The 17978-nt window shown below is 52.9% G+C and overlaps 1 protein-coding gene across 1 annotated transcript in view; it reads left to right on the top strand.

The window, feature by feature from the left end:
• Positions 1–4511: 4511 nt before the first annotated feature.
• SRL (sarcalumenin) overlaps positions 4512–17978 on the top strand; it is a 38055-nt gene continuing 24588 nt past the window's right edge. The window contains exon 1 of the mRNA XM_057695515.1: positions 4512–4572. Within this exon, the coding sequence (XP_057551498.1) occupies positions 4512–4572 (61 nt within the window). The remainder of the gene's footprint in view (positions 4573–17978) is intronic.

The following is a 17978-nucleotide window of genomic DNA, read 5'->3' as shown; positions in this document are numbered from 1 at the left end:
CAGGTTCCTGCGGGTGCAGCCTGTCTCCGTGGCAGCCTCAGGATCAAGTTCAAGAGGAAATGGCAAAGTGATTGGAGAAGCCTGCGGTGCTGTACACATTCCAGAGATTAGTTGTCTCTTTCACGTTGCCTCTCCCCTGTGGGAGGTAGAGAGGATGCACTGAAACTTCGGAAAGAGGATTGACAAAAATCTGTTCTCTTGTAGGCAGAAGGAATTGTCTGGGGTGGACGGGTGCTGAGGGTTAATGGGGGGCTGCTTGTTTGAGATCAGGGGAGAGGCGGTCTCCATTCTCCAGCGGACCCTCGTGGTGCATGTCCCTGGCTTCCTGTGGGAAGGTGCAGCGGCAGGTGGGGAGGAGATCTGGAGCACCATGGCTGGTTGTGGGCCTCACCTTGTATTCAAAACAGCAGAGTTAGTGCTCTCTGGTAGTGAGTTCCCTGTCACTGGAGGTATTCAAACAGAGGTTTCTGAGAGAGTTATTTTGGGGGGGATTCCTGTACTGGGTGGGAATTTGGGTCCTTCTAAGGTAGACAGCGTCTAATTCCTGAGGTAAATGGGAAGGTCCTCTCGGTGAGGGCTACTTCAGAAGAAACGAAATCTGCTGACACCTTGATCTTGGACTTCTAGGCTCCAGAACTGAGAAAATAAATTTCTGTTGTTTAAGTCCCCAGTCTGTGGTATTTTGTCAAGGCAACCCTACCTAACTAATATACTGTCCCTTGGTGACTTTCGTTTCACTTAGCATAACATTTTCAAGGTTTATCCATGTTGTAGCATGTATTAGTATTTTTTTTGTAATGGCTGAATAGTATCCCATTGTATGGTTGAACCACATTCAGTTTATCCATTCATCTACTGATGGACACCTGGGCTTTTTTCACCTTTTGGCTGCTGTGAATGATTGCTGGATGTACAAGGATCTGTTTGAGCCCAAACAGGGCATCTTTAAATCAAATGCAGTCAACCCTTTAAGCAGTGCTGGGCTCACCCTTCCCGTCTGCCTGGCTTGGGTTTCTGTGGTTTCTCTGACCCTCTCTCTGTTCCCCACGCTTCCCACAGCCCTCCACCCCCTTGCCTGACGTGCTAATTCCTCCTCCCCCATGGGTGCCATTCATTTGATTGATGGGAGAAGCCCCGGGTTTATGAGTTGGGCAGATCCGGGATCAAGCCCAGCAGCTCCATTCTGAGTTGGTGATGTTGAACAAGTGCTTTCAGCTCTGAGCCTCGGGCTGCACTGTGAGGTGGTGACGTCCTCCTCTTGTCCCTGTGAAGCCCCTGGTGGAGCGGGTGCCTCCTTGGCTTGGACTTCTTTTCTCTCCCGTGACCAAGCTCTGCCTCCTCCATCAGGGGACCATCCTCCATCAGCCCCACCAGCTGTGAACATAGGTTGGAAGACTCAGTGTTGGTATGTCAGTCAGTGTTTCCTGAGAAACAGCCAATGGGATGTGTGTTTACAGAGGAAGGTTGTGGGGACCAGAAAGTCGGAAATCCACGGGGGAGGCATCAGCTGGAAAGTCAGGTGAGTGGACATAGCATTCTGAAGGCAGAACTCCTTCCCCCTCAGGGAACCTCAGTCTTTCTCTTGAGGCCTTCAACTGATTGGGTGAGGCCCACCCACATTAGGGAGGGTGATCTGCTTGACTCAGAGGCTGCGGATTTAAATGTAAGGACATCTGGAAAACACCTGCACAGCAACATCCAAACTGATGTTTGACCACACAACTAGGTGCCATGCCCTAGTCAGGTTGACACATAAAATAACCCATTGCTATCGATAACGTGTCAGTTCTCTTCAAACTGATCTACAGATTCATCATAATCCAATTAAACTCCAAGAAAGCTTTTAAAAAAACAATTGACAGGCTGATTCCAAAATTCATGTGGAAGTGCATGAAAGGAATGAGAATAGTCAAAACAACTTTAAAAAATAAGATCAAAGCTGGAGGATTCACACTACCTGTTTTCAAGATTTATTAGGAAGCCATGGTGATCTAGATAGTGAGGTATTAGTGAAGGGATAGACACGTAGATCAATGGAACAGGATGTAGTCCAGAAATAGATTCACACATATATGGTCAACTGAGTTTCAACAAAAGTTGCAAAGGCAATTCAGTGGCCATTTTAACAAATGGCCAGTTGTGCTGGAACAACAGGAAATCCATTTGTAAAAATCTAAATTTGGGTCCACATCTTGCAACATATTAAAAAAACAGCAGAAAATGGGTTATAGTTCTAAGTGTAAAACCTGAAACTATTACATTTCTAGAAGAAAACAGGAAAAAGTCTTTGTGTCCTTGGGTTAGGCAAAGAGTTCTTCAGTATGGCACCAAAAGCGTAATTCATAAAATAGCAAATTGATTAATTGGACTTGATACAAATTAAGAACTTCTGCCCTTTGGAAGATACATGTGAATGAAAAGCTAAGCCATAGACTTGGAGAAACTGTTTATGAATGATGTATCTGATAAACGGCTTGTCTCCAGCATATGTAAAGAACTCTTAAAACTCAGTAAAAGAAAACAACTTGTAAAAAATGGGCAAAAGATTTGAACAGGCACTTCATCAAAGATGCACCAAAGAAGTGGATGACAGGGAATTCCTTGCTGGTCCAGTGGTCAGGACTGCAAGTTTCCACTGCTAGGGGCCTGGTTCAGTCCTTGCTTGGGGAACCCGCAAAGCCATGTGGTGTGGCCAAGAAAAAAAAAAAGTTGATGACAGATACACACATGGGAACATGCTTAATATCATTAGTCGTAAGGAAAATGCAAATTAAAACTATGGAGTGATATCACTACACACCTGTAAGGGTCACTAAAATTTGAAAGACTGACCATATCAAGTGCTGAGGAGGATGTGGAGGAAGTAGTGGTGGGAATGTAAAATGGTACACTCTTCTTAGAAAAAAGTTATGAGGGGGAGGGATAAATTACGAGTTTGGGGTTAACATACACACACTACTATGTATAAAATAGATGACCCACAAGGACCTCCTGTATAGCACAGGGAACTATATTCAGTATCTTGTAAAAACCTAGAATGGAAAAGAATCAAAAAAAGAATATATATATAGGATACGTATTATGGAATCACTTTGCTGTACACCTGAAACTAACACAATATTGTAAATCAACTATACTTTGATACAAATTTTTAAAAATTAATTATTAAAAGGAAAAAAATTTAAACAGACATCTACCAGCCATTCCACTCCTAGGTATTTATTTACCCAAGAGAAATGAAAGCGTATGTCATAATGAATTGTATATGAATGTTCATGCCAGCTTTATTGGTTATAGCCCAAACTCGGAAACCACCTGGAAGTCTCTCAGTAGGTGATAGCTAACAGACTGTGGTCCATCCAGGCTGTGGACTACTACTCAGAATCAAAGGGAGTGAACCAGCCATACGTGCAACCACGTGAAGAAATCTCAGCATAATTATGCTACGTGAAAGAAGCCAGATAAAAAAGAACACATATGGGATGATTCCATTTATATCAAAATCTAGGAAATGCAAACTAACATGTAGTGACAGAAAGCAGATCCGTGGTTGCCTGGAAGGGGTAGGCGGAAGGGACCTGAGGAAAGTTTGGGAGTGAAGAATCTGCTGGTTTTTTTGATGGTGGTTATGTACGTGTGTCAAAATGTATCGAATTGTACACTTTGAATACACTGTTTGCTGTGGCAATTGTACCTCAATAAAACCATTTTAAATGTGCAGCACAAGAAAGATGCCAAACTGACTTTCATCCTTTCCTCCACAGCTGACTGTCACCCCCACGGAGACACTGTCCCCAGCTGGACCAGCCAGTGCTACCCCTCCTAGAATGTGCCCTCAGGAAAAGTGCATCAAATAGCATATTGCAGAGGCACCGCTGGAAAGGGCCCCTTCCCTCCACTGTCTAACCGACTGCACTCCCAGCGTCCAACACGCCTCCTCGCTCCCACCTTTTCCCTCCCGTCAGCATTCTGTCTCTTCCAGAGGCCCGGGAAGGTGACGCTCCTCGCCATTGACCTCAAAGGTCAGATGTCGCGGGGTTTCCTTAACTAACCATCGAGGCCCTACCCGCCTGACCTTCGGGGAGGAGCTAAAACCTGTGTCAGTGGCTGTCGAATAGGCCCTTCGTTCACAAAACTGAGGCATGTGAAGGTCACTGACGGCTCTGTCTTCAGCTCAAGTTACTGCAGAAGCTGGGAAGACTCGGTTCCTGATTCCCAGACCTGACCCAAATGATGCCCCACTTTTTCTCTGCAACCCGCGCCCTGTGACCCCTGTCATGGGATCCCAGGGCGGCTGGAGGAGAGAATCCAGCCGGGCCCCTGCCTTCCGGGGCGGCAGCTGGTGCGGCCGGGGACAGAGCAGCCTCCTTGCAGCCCCTGGGGTCTGCGCTGCCCGCCCATCACCTCCGCCCAGTTGCCCTAGTGACTGTGTGACTCTTCTCCCCCGCCCTGCACTGCCACCCGCTCTATAAATAGAGGCGAGGAGCAGCTGGGCTCTCTTGGCAGTCACCATGAGGGCGCTGGTCCTGCTCTGCTGCTTCGTGGCCTCGCTCCTGCTCCCAGGACAAGCAGGTATGACCCCTGCCCTGTCAGCCAGGCCAGACTGTGACCCCCACATGCCCCTGAGGTTTTATGTGTACCGTGGGGTGAGGGGCTTGGGTGGTAGGTGGAGGACGAGGCCTCAGTGATTCCTGGAGCTGATGGCAGGCCTTCATGCCCAACCAGTCTCACCAAGAAGGCACTGGGCGAGGAGACCTGAGAGCAGTTAGGGCTCATGGGGAGGCCAGAGGGAGCGAAAGCCATGACGCGAGAGGTGCAGGCAGGTGCGAGGCCTGAGCAGGGGGGCCGGAAGGCTGAAGAGAAGGGCTGGCCAATAGATGTTGGGGAAGAAAACCCCAAAAGTCAAGACTGGAGCCTCTTAGAGGGACAGAAGACCCCGATCTTGGAGGTGGAGGGGCCCCTGGAGGTCATTGAGTTGACCCTCCCACCTGGTGGAGATCCCAGGGGCCTGGTGTTGCATGAGTGGGGGTGGGGGAGGGCACGGCTTGGAAACAATGGGACAGAGTGGGGGTCAGTTTGGGATGGGATTTGAGATGAGTTGGGGATTGGGCTGGAAACCGTAGAGGACACAGTTCAGAGGAGGAACGGGACCCACTCTGGGGTGGAGCTGGGCTAGGCTGGGGGCTTCACCAGAAGGGGGCTGGGCCTGCATGCCATGGTTTTCCTTTGACATCTCAGCACTTTGTGTGGCAGAGGCGGTGGCTCTGGTTACAGCATGGGGGTTATTTATAGGCATGGAGGGGGAACTGAGCATTTTGTCACCTCTGTTCCCAAGACTCCTGGGGCTGAGTTTCCCTCAGGCATGCCCTGGGGGTGCTCTGGGGACCCCCCAGGAACTGGAGACTCTTGTTTTACCTTTTCATGGCTGCAGGCTTCATCTGCACTGGGGATCATGGGGCCTGGGAGGTTCTGCTTCTTGAGGTCCCAGACCCAGGCAGGAGAGCCCACAGCAGGCAGGAGCAGAAGCCATTCCTTGGGGGGTTAGAGACCAAGGTGGGGGGCTCCGGCCTCGCATGTGCCGCTTGGCCCTGCCCTTGTCTGCCCTTGAGTTAATTTGGGCTCCGTAGGGCTGCAGTGGCTGGGGTGGTGAGGATTCCAAGCGGCTGTCAAGCAGCTAAGTATGGAAACAGCTGTGTAATTGGATCCCAAGCCCAGGAGCCATTGCCACCCTCTCCCCTGCTCCGCCCAGCCCCAGCTGCCACCTCACTCTGCTTTCACGCCACAGCCCCAGGAACTTTTAGCCTTTTAGGGACATCCTTTATCTTTCTTCCCACCAAAGGAACTGGACATCTGGAATGTTCTACAGGCCTTGTTGGGGGATCTTGCCACTGGCAAAGGAGGCAGATGGGTGCTTTGTGCAAAGATCCTCTCTTTGCAGGCCCTCTCCTTCCTGGACTCTGCGGCGTGACCCTGGCCCGGCTTCTGGGAAAGGGTTGTTCACCAGTGTATGAGGTTCCCGCCCTCCTCACCCCATCACAGCTTGGGCTGTGTGTCCTTCCGGGGGGCATGCCACCATGCCCACAGGCAGCAGCTTTGCTCCCGCACTTCCCACCCCACTGCCAAACCCTCATTCCCGTTCCTGTGTCCCTCGCTCCTCCCTGGCGGCAGGCAGACTTCTCTAACCCCCTTTCCTGCTTCTGGGGGGCCCCTACAGAGCTGTCCTTCGTTCTTCGGTGCTCACGTTGGGCCCTCTGATCTGGGGCGATGGACTCCACAGCCTCTCCCGACCCCCGATCCACCCCAGTCCTTTCTAACCTCTTTGTCTTGGGGACCTGGCTTGGGGACAGGCCTGCTCACTGACAGCCCCAAGAGGGTTTACTCAGTCTGCTCATTGTTCAGGAAAGGGAGCGAAGGCCAGAGGAACGAGAGCCACAGTCAAGGTCAGACAGCGAGTCAGGGGCAGGCACACCCAGCCAGGGCTCGTCTCAGCCCACCTGGGAGTTCCCGTCCTCCCTCAGCCACTCTCTCGGACAGGCCTCCTTGGACGCCCCAGTCCCTCTCCTCTGCCTGTGAGCGTGAGGCCGCGTGTGGCTAGCTTCGCTTGGGATACAGGGCAAGACCGATGCCTTTGAATTCTGACTCCTTGGAGAGCACGTGGGATGGGATGGTGGGGCTGAGAAAACATTTCTTTGGGCTTAAGCTGCTGGCATTTGCTAGGCTGAATTCGGGACATCCTTGCTTCTGTTACCTGCTTGAGGCAGAGATGGGGGACGTCAGGGATTCTGAGTCTGCTCATCCGTTTCCTCTAGCCCAGTCCTGGTTGCGACTTGCCCGTCTGCTCTGGCCCCACCCTACTATCCCAATGGCAAGTGGTTGGTGAGCACTGGAGCTTGCTGGCCCCTCCATGAGTGATGGGGGTCTCTCAGGAACCTCTTTGTGACCCTTCCTCACCCACCCAAAAGGAGGTGGTTTTCACGTGCCCTCAGCAGGGCAGCCCGGATGCCATCATCCACTGTGGGGAGGGCTCTCAGAGAAGGTCATGAGCTCAGGGCTCCTGGGGATAGAGCAGAACCCAGAAGCCTCTCCAGGGCCCCTGCAGCCTCTGTCCCCAGCGAGGTCCCCTACTCCTGGCTCAGTGCAGCTGGACGAGCCGTAGGGAGCATGTGGTCCACCGTTTCCCACATCGAGTGCATGAGGTGTTAGTCTGGATTTGCTCAATGGATGCAGCCCCCAGATGTGGGCACCTTGCCTGGTGGCCCGTGGAACCACGGTTTGGGGAATGTTGGCTTTGCCTCCCATCTGGGTGTGACAGTGAAACTCAAACAGCTAGTTCAAGGGCCAGAGCTGGAATTCTGGATCAGAAGGAGGTCCCGACGAGGCCAGTTGCATCCACCTGGCCCTTTGGTGCTCACTTAGGTGTGGTGGGCTGGGAAGGAGCCTAATCCTTATGGACACAGGAGGAAGACAGCTGGTCCTCCTTTGACCTGGTCTGAGGGACCAGGACAGGGCATAGATGTGATGACTTCTGGCCTGGAACAAGGGTGGTGGCTGGGGAAGGGGGAACGGGTGGGGTCTGCCACTGTGGGGTGCACCACCCCTACTTCAAATCCAATCTAAAGCCAGACTCACAGCCCCTCACATTTAAATATTTCTCAAGGATGCAAAGCCCTTTCATTCAAACACCTTGTCACAACTTTGTCATTCATTAATTCATCCCAAATCTATTGCATACCTACTACTTCTTAGGTGTGGTGCTGAGGGAATTCAGATACGCATTTTGTCCTTGGCACACTTACAGTCCAGTGGGGGAGACAGGGCATCTTCCCCCTTGTGGCTGTACACAAGCAAAGAAGACACACATGTGTCCTCAGGGAGGTACAGGTAAAGTGTGGTGGGATGGAGGGAAGTGGGGAGATTACTTTTATCTCAGTGAATCAGGAAATGTCTAACAGATGAAGGGCTGTTGGAGACGGGCCCTGAGGAAAGTACAATTCAGAAAGAGAATGCCATGTAAGAACAGGACGAGTACATTCACGCATCAGGGAAGGTGGGAGCTCTGGCGAGACCCAGGAAGAACACAGGGAGGCAGAGTGAGGTGGGGGTCGTGGGGAATCTGGAAGGCTGGGTTGGGGCTTTGCTCTGTGGGCAGTGGGTAACCATGGAGGGCTTTGGAAAAGTACATCTGGCAGTTGTTGGCAGGGAGGAGTAGAACAAGCTGAGATATAGATGGTGTGAACTCAGGCAAGAGAGAAGGATGGACAGGAGGGCAGGCGCCACAGATGCTGGCGTGGAATCTGCTGGACTCCTAGGCCTGGCAAGCTGGGTGGGAAGGAACCCTTGAGGGTTTAGTGAGGGTCACGGCAGGCATGACCTTTGCCAGAAAAAAATTAAAAAGACCAGGATCATAAAAGAACCAATTTTTAAAGTTCATCTGGGATCCTTATGAATTTTGGGTACTGGGGGACATCTGGATGGAGATAGTGAGCTTAGGAGGAAGGTCAGGTCTGGGGATTCAGAAATTAGATTTGTTTGGGTAGAGATGAGGGTGAGGCTGTGAGATCGCCAAGGAAGTTGTTGCAGAGAGAGAAAAAGAAGAGATTCAAGGACTGGTTCCTAGGGAGCAGGAAGAGAAAGAAGATAAATGGATTCCAGGAAGATGGGATGAGATCCAGGCAGAGGCGTGACCTGGCAGCCAAGCAGAAGGATGCTTCCTGGAGAGGCAATGAGTCGCATGGAGAAGCCCAGGAAGGTGAGGTGCTGGCTTGGACACCAGGAGGCCGTGGATGGTCACGAACGGTTCATACGTATTCAGTGAAGACAGGGAGGCAACACGTTCACCCGGTGAGACTTTGAACATGGAGTCTGTGAAGGATAAAGGACAGGAAGAGGAGGTGGGGGTGGGTGCGTTTACCAGAGGAGGCTGTGTGTTTATGGGCCGGTGGGGAGGAGGCAGAGGAGCAGGAAAGGCTGATGAATGTGGGGAGCAGAGGGGCCTGGACATCAGAGCTTGAGCAGAGTGGACAGGTCCGCGGTGGGTCTGAGGCGACATGTCGTGGAGCCCTCAGAGGGACACCGCACACTCAGGGTCCACTCGGTAGCCCCAGTGCCTGCCAGGGAGCTGAACTAGGAAGTGGAGGTCCTAGTCTACATTGAGGATTGCTGCGGAGCAGGGAGGTGGGGTTGGGAATGAGAGCCACGGAGGGGGAGGAACCAGGCCGATCTGCTGAAGAACTCCACGGGGCCGAAAGGGAGGCCGGTTGTCCAGAGATGTGTGGAACTGCGCAGCGGGGCCCGGACAAGAGCCTGGTCTCCAGTCCCGGCCGAGCTGAGGCCAGGAGACGGCCAGTGAGTTAGCATTTTAGTCACAGCGGACGTTAGTCTCTCACTGTTGGTGAACCAACTCCCTCGAGCCAGATGCTGCGGAGAAGGGGGCAGAATCTGACCCCAGGCTCCGCACCCAAGGCATTCATTCCGCAGGTGTGCCCTGGGCCTGCACGCGGAAGGCGCTGCGCTCGGACTCCGGTCACCTCAGTGGAAGCTGGCAGGCAAGCAGTCCAGCAGCAGCCGGGCTCAGGTTTCCTCCGGGGTGTTTTCCTGGTGGCTGCCAGGCCTTCCCCCTGTGGCTCCTGGCCCATTTTGGGTTGAGGGGACTCACGACCTGCTCTGGGAGGCCAGGCCTCTCGGAGGCTGTTCACCTGCCTCAATTGCCTTCTCAGGGGCCTTCTGCACTCAGGAGCTAAAAGTCTGGCTTCATTTTCCCGCCTTTACTCTGTCGGGTTCCTTTTCTCCCTCTTGCTGGTTCCCTTCTCCCCCTTAACACTGGGCCTGCTCTGTACCCCCCATAAGACATGCTCTGAAATGCGTTCCAATGAGGACCAATGGCTCAACACTTAGACTGTCACTTTCCCAAACCACTTTTTGTTTGAAAGCAGTCAGAAGATTTTAGCTCAAGGAAGGCATCTCTAAGATGGAATTTCTCATTGCTTTGGTGAGCAAGCTCTTACCTAAAGTCCCTAATCATGGCATTGAGGCAATAGATAGTCCATTGATTCTGAGAGCAGAGGGGCAAGCTGTAGAGCAAGGTTTTCTCTACCTGGCCCTGAAGGAGGGAGGGAATGGACTGGAGCCACGGTGGCCACAGCTGCAGGATTTGCTCAGTCCTCAGGAGGCCCCATCCCCTCTTGTCACCCCCAGTCTTGGTGACCTCAGCAGGAGGAGAAGGGGGTGGCGTAATTTGGCAAATGGAATGGGTCAATTTTCGCTGAGTTTCTGGAGACACCCATTTCCTGGTCTATGTTACCTGTGCTGTGTCTTTCTCTGGGCTCAGTGATGTCCTATCCCAATTGGTTTCGGCCTCATTCCTCTCCAGCCCTGAAGGAAGACTTGTTCAGAGTCAAGGTCCCAGGTACCTCTCTGCCCCAGGGACATACCTACACCTGTTACTTCCTTGTCCTTCCTCTCAGAGCCCCAGGTCAGCCTTTCATGAGCTGCCCATCCTTAAGGTGAGGGAGAATCTTGGCGGCAGAATCTGCTCTTAAAATGCCTGAGCTGTTAGGTCAGCTGTTCACACCTCCAGGCAGGCTGGTGTGGAAGGGAGGCTGGTGGTGGGTGTGCCCAGAGGCTCAGTTCTGAAGATCACAAGAACACAGGGCTGGCGGGCAGCCTGTCTCTCGTGGGATCATGTCATCAGGACCACAGGAAGGCACAGTCACTCTTGCTCTGTCCAGCACCCAATCCAGGACCCAGAAGGATTTCCAGTGGGACGTTGGCCCAGCTGGGGCAGGCTTTCCAGGTTTATTGCAAGGCTGTTAAGTGATGAGAAGAGGCTTTTCTCCTCTGGCCCTTGGGTGAACCCTCCCCTCAGGGGTCCTTGTCCTTCACAACCTTGAGGGACCTTGACCTATAGCCCTCTGTCAACTCGGAGTGCTCAAGGGCACAGAATGAGGGCAGGCTGTGTGGCCAGCCCAGAGGAGAAGGAGGGCTCAACACAGGGTCCTGAAGAAATAGGCAATGCAGCCCCGGGTCAGGAACCAGGAGGGACTCGTGATTTGGGATGAAGGGCAGCAAGAGGCACAAGGGTACATCGTGGATTTCGAAGTGGAAGGAACCTGGGGGAGGAAGGGTGGGCTGGTTAATCACACAAGGTGGGTGCTTGATGGGAGAGGCCAGAAAGACGAGGTGGACAGGAGCCCCTCTCTGAAAAGCCCAGTTCTCCAGCCCCAAGGCCAGACTGTACCCATTGCAAAGTCCTGGCTGGCCATGCTGCGCAGGCAGGAACGGGCTATGACCCTGTCCCCAGGAGCTGCCTTCTATTTGGAGAGACGACATGCACTGAAAAAAAGATGTAACTAACACCCCCAGCAGCTCTGGCTGGAGCTCAGAGGAGGGCTGGAAATTTGGCCACCGAGGGACAGGGTTTCAGCTGTCCTGGGAGGAAGGGGGCGATCGCTGGACCGTCAGCTCCAAGAAGATGGGGCTGTGTGTTAATTTAATTTGCTCACTGCTCCACCACCAGTGCTTAGCACAGCGCTGGGCTCCCTGGAGGCACTGAACAATGTCTGATGAATGAGGAAGAGTATCTGAAGATGGTGATCAAAGCCAGGAGTGGGAGAGATCGGAGCATTGCATTGGCAGGGACGGGATGAGACTGGCTCTGGCTAGAATGTGGGGCTCCTGTTCGGGGAGATCAGACCACCCTGATGGATTGGAGCCCACTGGGAAGGGCCTTGAATACCAAGCCAAGTGGCTCTCTCCCTAGCCCTCAGTATATACATTAGCCTGCTCCCCTTCTAGTGAGCCCCTCCCCTTCTCTTCCCTCTCAGATATCTTTGGATCCTTCTAGAGTGGGGACTGCATTCTGAGCTCAAACAGGTGCAGGCAAAGTCTGGCCTGGAGTTGTGGGCCTGCAGGAAGTGGGTCGCGCTGGGAGTTCAGCCCAGAACCAGGCCAGGGGAGAGCCCTGGGGTTTGGGAGCCCCCGCCTTCCCTCCCCCACCAGGTCGCTGCCAAAACTGTGGCCCCTGGTTCTCCTCCAAGTGGCCATTCAGTTAGGACCTCGGCCAGCGCAGTTGCCTCCCATAGAATTTTCCCTAGATGGCAATAGGTGAGGACAAAGCCATTGCCTTGATCACTAGGTCTCTGAAGTGCATCTGATTCCACAGCTGCCTGCCCTGTACACCTGCACTCACCAGAGAGGCTACCAGCCACTGCTGGTTACTTGGTTTTTCTCGAATTTCCTCCTGTCCTTTATTCCAAGGGTCAGGTAGTAGAAGATTGCTTATTTCTCTAGATTATCCCAGGAGGTGAAGATACCAGGAATGCTCCCTGGGACCTGGGAAGGGGTCTGGACAAGCTGGGGAGGGGTCACAGCACTGGGGGATCCCATCCTGGCCTCAGGCTCCTGCAGAAGGAGCCTGGGTCCCAGCTGTGACCTCCCGGTGGCGAATCCACATCTTTCTCGTGTCTTTTCCTTTCCTTAGTTTCCTTTCTTAGTGGATAGTTAGGCCGATGTCCTCTCCACCCAGACCCCTCTTCCCCGAGGCTGCCCACATAGTGCCTGGGGTGGGGGGGTGGCATGCACTCTGGGACTTGAGGACAGCGCAAACCCTGGCATTGTCACAATTCACCACCAAGCCCCTTACCACCCCTGCCCCTGTTTGCTTGCCCATAAAATGGGATAATAATACTTGCCCTATTTACAGCATGGAGTTGTTATGCGACTAAAATAAGAAAATGGCTATCGGATGCTTAGGATGTTTTTTGATCTCAGATACTTTTTTTTTTTTTTTATTATTATTTTATTTTATTTTTTTTGGGGGTACACCAGGTTCAATCAACTGTTTTTATACACATAATGATCTCAGATACTTTTTAAAGTTAGAAGGACTGTGACAATGATTATAGGTGGGCACTGTTCCTGTAGCTTGACATTCGCCTTTGGTTTCTTCAAATATCATGAAACTCGGACAGCTCAGGGAACCTATCAGTACATCTGCCCCTTCTCAGCACTGTTCATATCCTCGGGATTCTCTGTCCTCAAAGAGCTTACAAACCAGGAGGGGAGGCCGTCCCTGCTCATGATAGGAGCAGGGAACCATATAAGGCAGGTGTAATCAGGGGCTAAAAATAAGTAGCCAGAGCTTGCAGGGAGAGGGGGAGCAGGGGCAGGGAGGGGCCCTGGGGCTGGTGAGCCTGACCAGCTTAGTGAGAAAGGGCCCGGGGAGATTTTGCAGGGCCGGCGTCAGTGTTGGTTCCTGTTGGTTCCTATATTATTTCCTGGGGCTGCCATAACAAATGACCCCAAACTGGGTGGCTTCAAACAACAGAAATGTATTTTCTCCCCATCTGCAGGCTGGAAGTCTGAAATCAAGGTGTGGGCAGGGCTGTGCTCCCTCTGGAGGCTTTAGGGGAGGGTCCTTCCTGTCTCTTCCAGCTTCTGGTGGGTCCAGCAGGTCTGGGTCTTCCTTGGCTGGTGGGTACATCTCTCCAGTCTGTGCCTCTGTCCTCACATGGCCTCTTTGTGTGTTTCCTCCTCTTATGAGGACACCAGTCATTGCACTCAGGGCCCACCCTAATCCAGTATGACCTCATCTTGACTAATTACCTCTGCACAGACCCTATTTCCAAATCATGTCACATCCTGAAGTTCCAGATGGGATGCTCTTCCACCACTACGGTTCCTTAGCGCTGGACCCAGGCTGCTGAGCAGTTGCTGGCTCTGAAGAGAGAGTTTTCGTCTCTCTCCCATGTGGTCCCACCTGTTTCCTTGGTCCTCTCTGGCCCCACCACCCCAGAGGCTAATCTGGAGCTCCGCTGACACTGCCAGGGCAAGTGTGTTGAATGAATAGACGGACAGCTGGCTGGGGACAGGGGATTCCAGGAGCAGCACCTAGCCTAGTGGTGGTGCTGGAGAGCACGGTGGGGAGAATTTTCCAGGAGTAGGCATGTGCTGAGGGCAGGGGGCCTGGTTCCTGGCTGGTGGTGTGATGGAGAGAGTGGTGGGCTGAGAAGCCAGAAACTCTCCCGCGGGAGCACCGCTTACAGCCCTGAGAGTCTCCTGCATGTTCAGTGGCGGAAGAGCAGGATGCAGGGCCCCTCCTAATACTCTGCAGGCGCCACTGGGAGAAAGAACTTCCGGGTGACCCTCTGCCGCCGTCCAAAAGGGGTCCACCTCTCGGCCTCTGCCTTCCTACACTCTCTTCACCAGGAGGATCCCCCAGCTAGAAGGTGTCTGGGTCTCCTCATGGCAGAGTTAGGGGTTCCCAACCCAGAGTCTGGGGTGTTGGCCAGCTTGGGAAGCTGGTGGCTGTGGCTCTGCAGTGCTCTCCGTGGTTTGTCCTGGCTCTGGAGACTACAGGGGAGGGGGCAGGTCTCCAGGGGCCCCTCGCCTTTCCAGAAATGCTCACCAGTGAGTCCAGTTTGCACCCAAAATGCCCTACCCCCTATACCAGGGGCTCCTACAATGCCCCTGGGGTCCACATCCCTGCCTGGCACTGAGATTCTGCTGCTAGGAAGCAAGTTCTCTCTTCCCACCTGCCAGCCATCCCCTCCAATTCCCTGCTGTGTCTTTGAGGGGAGGATCTTCACATTCAGAATCCAGATCATGGTTACCATAGCAACCTCCTGAGCAAGGCTACTCTTGAGCAAGGCGGCTACTCCTAGGACCCTTTGATCACAAAATAATAGGCCTGGGCAGGTTAAGTGGCTCCACCCATGTGTATTTCTCTGATTCTGAATCCTGGTCCTGAATCTCCTCTCTTCTCAAACTTTGGGCCAGGGTGCTGCATCCTAACCACTGGACCACCAGGGGAGTCCTAACGCTTTATCTATTTTTTGAACAGCTTTATTGAGATATAACTGATATACTATACAATCTGCCCATTTAAAGTGTACAATTCAGTAGTTTTTAGTGTATTCACAGAAATGTGTAACCCATCGGCACAGTTGACTTTAGAACATTTTTCATAACCTCAAAGAGAAACCCCCCATATCCATCAGCAGTCACCCTCCCTCTGTTCCTCCCTCGCACTCCCCACCCCCCCCCCCATCCCTGGCCACCACTAATATGCCTTCTGTCTCTGTGGGTTTCCCTGTTCTGGACACTTCATGTAAATGAAATTATGCAACACGTGGTGTTTTCTGTCTGGCTTCATTCACTGAGCATCATATCTTCAAGCTTCATCCACTTGGTGCCTGTGTCAGTGCTTCACTCCTTGCTATGGCTGATAATACTCCACTGTATGGATGGACCACATTTTGTTTTTCGATTCATCCACTGATGAACATTTGGTTGTTTCCACCTTTTGGTTATTGTGAATAATGGTGCTGTGAACATTGGCATATACGTTCTTGTGTGGAGATGTGTTTTGGGGAGAGTTTATCCTAACATTAGAAATGCCATATAGTTTTCTAGTTGTACCCGCCTTTTGGAATTCTATCACATGTTATTTAAGCCTCCCACCCTTTGGCATGTAGTAGGTGCTCTACCAGTGGCAGTGGAATGAAGGCAGAATGTACCTCGAGGTGGGCAGGGTGCATATATTTTTCTTCTGTTTTATTACTGATGAAACAGGGACAGAAAAGTTAACATACTTGCTCAAAGCCCCACTGTTGATTAGGGGAGAAAATTCAGGTTCTGACTCTGTCCTACTCTCTTCTTCTTCCTCCCCAGAATCACAGGGTCTCCAGGGCTGCTCCCCGAGCCTGCAGCTCTGCCTGGTCACTGGGGGTCCATCCCAGGGGTGAGGACTTCCCACCACTGACCGCTCCTGCCCTTTTGTGCTCTCCTTCCAGAAATATCCCCTGGCAGGGTAGCAAGGCTAGTTAGACCCCAGACCCACGATGTTCCTGGAGCTCATGGGCATCAGCCCTGCTGGCCACCCATGGCCTTAAAGATGGGCTGTTGCCTGGGATGGGGAGCCAGGGGCAAGCTTGGTTCAACAGGCAGGCTCCACACTTTGCAACCAGTAGGTTCCTGGGAACATGGATAATGGTTGACTCCCAAGATCAAGGCCCAGTGACAGTGGTTCTCAGATTCTAGCATGTATGAGAATCACCTGGGCAATTATTAAAAAAGCAGACTCCTGAGGCCCCCCACCCACCCTCAGTGGGACACAGAGGGTCCAAGGAAGCAGCTAGGAATAGAGCCTGTAACCAAGCTCTTCCTTGATCCTTTTGCAAATGGCCTTGAGTAGCACCTCCAGAAGGACTGACCCAGGGGAGGAAGCGCATTCCTTTTGGGTGCCCTCAGGGTATCCAGCAGACTCCACTGTGCAGGTTACCTGCCAGCCCTGTGCATGCGTACCTGTGGGACACCTGCGATCCCATGGGGGACAAGCCATGGGCACTATCACCCATGGGGACACAGGTAAATGAAAAGGCCCTCACGAAGGGTGACAGGTGCTGTGGGAACACAGAGCAGAAGCACCTCAGTACTGAGGGGCCAGGAAGGTCTCCCAGGAGATAGGCCTCAAAGACGAGATCCGAAGTGGGGGCTGGAATTAGCCAGGCCCAGGGGGTGGGGGAAGAAGAACAACGGTGGGGTTGGTGCTCAGGGAGACTGATGGGAAATCCATGAGGACTGAGCTCGATTTCTTAACACGCCACAGGTGCTGTCTATTGTGTGGGTCTTGGTGCGCAGAGCTTTCTCGGGCTCTGTGGCATGCAAAGAGGCAATGGGCCTACATCTTGCACTGGAGGGGATGACAACCTAGAAGGGAAGGTAGGACACCTCCCTCCACCCCCACCAACACACACAGGTCAGAGCCACACAGAGCAGGGGCTGTGTCACCTGATTCAGTGTGGACAGTGGAGGACACTGAGTCAGTTGAGGTCAGGGGGGACCTGTGTGGCCTGGGTTGGTGAGACCTGGGAGGCGTCATTGGGAGGTGGGACATAGCTGGTTTGAGGGACTGGGTGTGGCTGGATCTGGGGGAAGCAGAGGGCGTCCCGGGTATGTGGTGGTGTGGCCGTCGGCAGACCTGTTACAGGTTGGATTGTGTCTCCCGAAAAGATATGCTGAAGTCCTGACCTCAGCATCTCAGAATGTGACCTTTTTTGGAAATAGCGTTTTTGCAGATGTAGTTAGTCTGACTGGTGTCCTTAGAGGAAAAGGAGAAGAGACACAGAATAGAAGCACGGGGAGAAGGCCGCGTGTGATGGAGGCAGAGACTGGAGATACCCGTTAACAAGCCAAGGGTTGCTGGGAGCTGCTGGCGCTGGAGGAGACAGGAAGGCGGCTCGCCTAGCACCTTTGGGGGAAACAGGGTCCTGCAACACCTTGATTTTGGACTTCTGACCCCAGAACCGTGAGAAAATACGTTTCTACTGCTTTAAGCCACTAGGTTGTGGTGCTTTGTTACAGCAGCTTCAGAAAAGGAATGTGAGGAACTTCCCGGATGGTCCGGTGGTTAGGACTTGGTGCTTTCACTGCTGTGGTCCCGGGTTCAATCCCTGGTCGTGGAACTAAGATCCCAAAAGCTGCATGGTGTGGTAAAAATAATAATAATAATAATAATAAGTTAGTGCAGGGATCTGGGACTCTTGTCCTTTTGCCTGGCAGGGCTGGGGGCCACTTGGGCAGGTGACCTGCTGGGTCTGCAGGTGCAGCCTGGTAGAGGCTGCATGGGGCCCACGGTGATGACCCTTCTGGGGTTACCCCGGGGACAGCATGTGCGGAATGTCCACTTACTCTTGCCCCGCCCTCCATCCTGCCCTTGGCTTTAACCTTCCTCTCCCCAGGGGAGCCCTGAGAACTAAGGAGTAGATGGCCTGTCTGCATGGCTACCAGTTTCTGGAGGAAGAGAAGCCTCCCGTACACTGAGAGCCTCGTCTGGTTTCAGTATTTGAAGAGACGAGATGGAGAACCCAGGCTCTCAGTGACACGGAGTCCACCCGGGGAGGAAGCTGCTCTAGGGTTTAATTGCCGTAATGATTCCTCCCTGGGGTGGGATGTCCTAGGAGGGAGCCCCCTGGGAGGGC

The sequence above is a fragment of the Hippopotamus amphibius genome, chromosome 9 (genome assembly GCF_030028045.1).
Source record: "Hippopotamus amphibius kiboko isolate mHipAmp2 chromosome 9, mHipAmp2.hap2, whole genome shotgun sequence".
Classification (NCBI taxonomy): domain Eukaryota; kingdom Metazoa; phylum Chordata; class Mammalia; order Artiodactyla; family Hippopotamidae; genus Hippopotamus; species Hippopotamus amphibius.
Note: the sequence above shows the minus strand (reverse complement) of the source record. Positions and strands in the feature narration are given on the sequence as shown.